This window comes from Coffea eugenioides, unplaced genomic scaffold, assembly GCF_003713205.1.
Source record: "Coffea eugenioides isolate CCC68of unplaced genomic scaffold, Ceug_1.0 ScVebR1_1691;HRSCAF=2586, whole genome shotgun sequence".
NCBI classification, from domain to species: Eukaryota; Viridiplantae; Streptophyta; class Magnoliopsida; order Gentianales; family Rubiaceae; genus Coffea; species Coffea eugenioides.
In genome coordinates, this window is record NW_020862111.1 from 15,404 (window position 1) to 21,385 (window position 5,982).

Genomic DNA, 5,982 nt, shown 5'->3' on the forward strand with positions numbered 1-5,982 from the left:
CTAAGAAAAATTGATGTCATCCTACGTGAAGAAAAGACCAATTCACACTAAATAAGAACAAAAGAGTAATTATACATGTACTTAGATCATGTTTAATAATCCAGTTCAACACTTAAATTTAATAGATTCAGACCTTAATATGGTCAGACACATTTAATAACCAAAAATTAAATATCTGGATTAATTAAGTGGCACTGAATTTTCGAAACAAAATTTATTCCCAAAATTAAGTGATAAACTATTCACTTATTATTGAATGTGATATACACTCAAATCTATTAGATTTATTACTTAACAATTCAATACCTTAATGGATTCAAATTTCAAATTTCAGTTTTCGAACTTCAGTTTTATCAAACGCACCCTTAATATTACATTTGTATTGACTCTAATCTGAAAAGATTATCTTGCCCACAAGAAGGTGGTCAAAATTTAAAGAAAAGTTTAACCTAAAAACTAGTTTAAACGCATCTGACCCAATGCATTTTGTTTTCATTTCCCCCCCTCCCCACCAGAATCTAGCTATCCTAGAGCCAATCTCCTTACACAACCCTCTAGGAAGTTTGAAGCATGACATGATGTAATTTGGCATAGCCATGATAACAGACTTGACCAATACCTCTTTACCCCATTGACTGAGCATCTTGTGTTTCCACCCTTGCAACTTGCTATTGATTTTGTCTTTCAGATACCCAAACACCTGTTTCTTAGCTCTTCCTATGGTCATAGGAAGGCCTAGATATTTACCACTTTGAGCCTCCCTCATGTTATCCAGCACCTTACTCACCTCCTTTCTAATCCGAATGGGAGTATTTTTAGCAAAAAACATGGCAGATTTTTCAAAGTTCACAACCTGTCCAGATGCTTGGCCGTATTGTTGGATAATGTTCTTTATCTTCAGAGCTTCCTTCTTACTTGCTTTGCAACACAAGAGTGAGTCATCTGCAAAAAATAAATGTGACACCGTGGGGCTGTCTTTACTGACTTTGATACCAGTTAGTATCTTTCTATCCACAGCTTTCGTGATTAAATTAGAAAAGCCTTTAGTGTACAAGATGAACAAGTATGGAGATAAGGGGTCTCCTTGACGAATACCTCTGGCAGGCTTTATGAATCCAACCTTTTGTCCATTCAAGTTAAAGGAATAGGAGACAGAGGAAATACAAGCCATGATCCATTGAACAAAGATAGGACAAAAACCCATGTGCATCATAATTCTGCCCAAATATTTCCACTCCACTCTATCATAAGCTTTGGACATATCTAGCTTAATGGTCATGAAGCCTACTTTTCCAGTTCTCTTGTTTTTCAAGAAATGTAAGATTTCATGTGCAATCATGACATTGTCTAAGATTTGTCTCCCTGGGACAAAGGCCGACTGTGAGGGGCTAATGCAGGACTAAAGGACTGTTTTCAACCTATTAGCTAATATTTTAGAGATAACTTTGTATAGTACTGAGCATAAGCTAATAGGTCTGAAATTAGAGAGCATCACAGGATTATCAACCTTTGGGATTAAGGAAATGATAGTCTCATTGACAGATTTGAGAAGGTTTCTAGTGTGAAAAAAACTAGTAATGGCATGAACCAAATCAGCTCTAATGATGTGCCAATATCTTTGAAAAAATAGAGGGGACATACCATCAACTCCAGGGACTGTGTTAGGAAACATGGAAAAAGTAGCGTGTTTAATCTCCTTCTCGTCCACTGGTTTAATCAACTGCTCGTTCATAAGATGAGAAATAGTGCGAGGTATGTCTTGTAGCACATCATCAAACTCAATAGGTTCCGTGGAGGTGAAGAGATCCTTATAATGCTTGTTCAGTTCCTCTACCACTTCCTGTTCGCCCCTACACCACTCTCCATTCGCCTTTTGTAGCATGTTAATCCTATTCCTTTTCCTTTTTGCCATGACACTTAAGTGAAAGTAGGCTGTATTTTTGTCCCCCTCTTTGAGCCACCTACTTCTTGATTTCTGACTCCAGTAAAGCTCTTCATCCTTATGTGCCTTGCTTAATTGTAGCTTCAGGTTTGCAATGGCTCCCTTGTCACTCAACTCTTCTTTCTCCCTTAATGCTTTCAGGTGCCCCTTCAACTCCTGAATTACTGCCCTTGTATTGCCTTTAACTGTTCTATTCCATTCGATAAATGCAATTCTGCACTCTTTTATTCTCCTTACCACCTTAAACATTCGAGAACCATGTTGATCTTTTCCCCACGCTTTCTTTATGACTACATCAGATGTATTGTCTTTTGCCCATCGTTGGTCAAAATAGAACCTCCTTTTCACTCTCTTTTGCACCGGGTTTGTGTCTAAAAGTAGGAGACAATGGTTAGATGCCTCCTTATCCACATGCTCATAAATAGCTTTCTCATATTTTTGCACCCCAACCCACACTACCTAAACATCTGTCTAACCTTTCTTTTATCACCCCCCTTCCCCTCCCATGTGTTGCTCCAGGTCCAAGGTACTCTCTCATATCCTATATCCACTAGTTCATTCCTAGAAATAAAGCTATTAAAATCCCTAAAACTCCCCTCCGACCTTTCTCTCCCTCCCCATTTCTCCCCTCTAGAGCAAATGTCATTAAAGTCATCCACTAGCACCCATTTATCACCCCATTCCCTCTTTTTTTCCTCTATAGCCTTCCATTGTTGCTTTCTTATACTGTCCTCCGTACTTGCATAGATTCCTACCATCCACCAGTGTTCATTAGTGTCCTTATCCACCACCATTGCAGCAATATACCAGTCCGTACCATGTACATTCAGCAAAGTTGCCTCCTCAGTCCCCCTGCTTTACCTTTAGAGTTCATCACATAACCATTCTCCATCCTAACTCTTTTTTAGACCAGTTTCATAAATGGTTCCTGATTTTTTGTCTCACTCAAAAACACAATACTAGGAGAGTGGAGGTGAATTACCTACTTTAGTTGGGGAATTGTCAAGGGGCCTCCTGCACCTCGACAATTCCACACCACAACCTTCATTGACTAGGTGGAGGCATTGCGGGGCTAGCCTCCAATTCCCCTTCTCGCTTATTCATAGCTTGAATCACTTTTGATATCTTGTGTTTTGGACCTTCTACACTATCCTCTTCCATTCGATCTATGTCTTGTCTGGTTTCCTGCTCTTTCCGTTTTCCACCTAGCCTGCTCAGGATTCCATTATCAGTCAGCTCCCGTACTAGTGCTCTTATGGTACGCAAACTCCTCCTCCATTGCTTCTTCCCACCTTGTTTCCTTCCTTTACCAGGGGACTTACACTTTTTATGTATCATATCTGGTTCCGTACCTAGCAAGCTCCTCTTCTCAGATGTGGCTGCCACCTCGCTGTCAATGCATTCTTCCATCACCATGTCCTCTCCATGCAGAGTTTCAGTTCGGACTATACCTTCCCCCATGACCACTGTTACCTTACTGATTTCGATATTTTCCTCCACTTCACGCTCCCTTCCCTCTGTGTTTTGTTCCTCATGTTTGTCTCCTTTCTCTCTTATTTTTTCCCCCTCGTTGTTTTCTCCCAGAATTTCTCTCCACTTATCCTCAGTTGCTGCTTCTCTTTTGTCCTTGTCCGTACCCTCCTTTTCCTCCCTTCTGGTACTTGTTTCAGATATCACCCCAGACCCTTTAGCACTGACTGCCCCAGCAATTGTTCCGGACATTCTAATTGTTGTTGGTGCTACCACAGCCCTGTGGTTTGGTTCGATGTCATTCGTTTTCCCAATTTGCAAAGGGGACACCATTATGTTCCCCCCTCTCATCCATGCCCCATACTGGCCTTCCCTACTCGATTGCCCCTCATTTTTTCCCCCAGTGCACAGTTTGTTCCCATGACCTACTATCCCACATTTGTAACAAAAATCTGGACAACGCTCATATTTAAACTGTACCCAAGTATTCACGCCTTCCATCTTCACCAGCGTTCCTCTCGGCAGGGCCTGCATCAAGTCTATCTCCGCCAATATTTTCAAATGCCTCCCCTCCTTCCCTCCTCCCCGCTGGTGGGACAATTACTTCCCTTGTTGCTCTAAACACTCTCGCTAATTTGAACCCCACTGTTCTACACTCTCCCTAATTGATCCATTCATGCCCTATAAAATGGTTTAAAATCAAGATTTGTTGAAGAGTAAAGTAACATAAAAGATTTTTTCAAGTTACTTGAGAACACAAGCCCAATTACAAAGAGGAAAAATATTGCTACATTGGAATTGGAAATTGGTGACAGGTTGTCGGCCTGTGCAATAATAATTACCTACTCAAGAAAAATACAAATTTTGTATATAGCAGTGAGTAGGGTCGAATCCACAGGGACTGGGGATAATTCGTTTCTTTTAGAGTTCAGCGCATGGGGGGTTTTTTTGGAGAATATAAAATAACTAATTAACTAACCAATAAAACAACTAATAGAAATAAATAGAAATTAATCAATAACCAATATGACTCTAGCCAAAGGTGCAACTTTTCAGACACGGTCCATTCAACTGATCATCGATGCAAAGATAATTCAATTACTCATTACTAGATTGGTTATAGTTGTCATACACGCGACGAACAACCAGCCTTTCCTTAATTTCTCGATAGTTAAGGTACGACCGTTAACTATTTCTCTAACCAAGAAATAACCCTAGGTACGACCATAGGATTTAATTACTCGATTGCATTAATAATTAGAAAAGCCCAATCCTAACCAACAAACACGCTACGAGGGTTTGTTTAAGTTAGATCATACGTTTCCCTAACATGAAACCAATCACGCTAGTCGCCACTGGTATTAATCAATTGAACAATTACGGATTCAATCAATTAATTTGAAAGTAGATTATTAGGTTAACTCGAATATCGGACCCTTGACATTCAAATAACATAACAAGCATAGGCAATTAAATCAGGAAACGTACAAATACCAATAAATAAAAGAAATAAGTAAAATAATTAGATCTCACAGATGTTCGAAACCGAGTCCTCAAATTGACCTTCGACTAGAAAAACTTAGCCACGCTTCATGAGAAAATCTCCAAGTAATTTAACTGAGGTTCAGGCCATCAAAGGAACCAAGAAAGAATAAAACTAAACTATGCTAAAAGTCTAAGTTAAAACTATTGATCAGCACGTTTGTCTTTTTAAAGCCAAAGGGCAATGACTCATACTATCTAGTGGTCCCCACGGATTAGGAGTCAAAGAGCAAAAGAATTGGAGCTATGCCGAATTCCCTTTTTCAAGCCTTTACGTTTCTCACTTAAAGACCAAAGGAAAGTGACTAATGCTCCCGTGGTCCCCGCACAAATTGAGAGTCAAAGTACAAGAAGAAAGCCCCTCCAATTCCACTTTTCTCGTTTCCTCTTCATAAGAGGACTTTTAGTCGGCGCCGCTTCATCAGCACAAGGAAAAGGGAGATCCGTTTCTTCTTAGCAATGTGGGCCAGGTTTGTATATCCACGGGAGGCTCTAGCGTGTGGAGGATTTTTCTTAATAAAATCTTCTTTTTAGCATTTCTTGCTCCAATCCCTGAAATTAAGTCCAAATACCAAATATAAGTAAATATTACTAATTAAAACAATATTTGGCAAGAACAAAGGGGAAATTAATAATAAAATTACTAACAATTAACACCCTATCAATTCCCCCCACATCTAAATCATGCTTGCCCTCAAGCATGGGAACAGCAATTGAACACCAAAAATTCGACAATGGCTATTGCTCCAACTACCGTATTGCCAAGATACCCAAGAAAAATAAATATCAAGCATCACAGGTCAAGATCCAAGAAAGACCACCCCAGTTAGCTTCCCAACTACCAACTCCTCCAATTTAAAGCAAACTAATCTAAGAAAAAGGAATGGTAGCTCACATTTATCAGCAAATGGTCCAACTATTAACCAAAATCTCGACATTAAGATCACAAACCGGCAAACTGACTTATTCACATACTAACACAATCTTTATTTTATTTTTTTCTTTTTGTTTTGTTTATGTTTCTTTTT

General features: G+C 39.4%; 1 protein-coding gene across 1 annotated transcript; it reads right to left on the reverse strand.

Annotated features, from left to right (window-relative positions):
- On the reverse strand, positions 1-2,736 carry LOC113755751. Its single transcript, XM_027299659.1, has 4 exons — positions 2,433-2,736; positions 1,642-2,313; positions 620-1,362; positions 1-21 (listed from the first exon to the last, which is right to left on the reverse strand). Exons 1-4 carry the CDS (start codon positions 2,734-2,736, stop codon positions 1-3), a joined length of 1,740 nt encoding a protein of 579 aa, XP_027155460.1.
- Between the last annotated feature and the right edge of the window lie 3,246 nt (positions 2,737-5,982).

Bases quoted from the DNA above. Each gene is read 5' to 3' on its own strand.
- LOC113755751 (XM_027299659.1), bottom strand. From the start codon at position 2,736: ATGGTGGTGGATAAGGACACTAATGAACACTGGTGGATGGTAGGAATC. The intron at 1,363-1,641 runs GTATGTCCCCTC...CCTTTGTCCCAG, and splicing joins CACAGTCCCTGGAGTTGATG to GGAGACAAATCTTAGACAAT. The intron at 22-619 runs GTATTGGTCAAG...TTCTTCACGTAG, and splicing joins TCAGTCAATGGGGTAAAGAG to GATGACATCAATTTTTCTTA.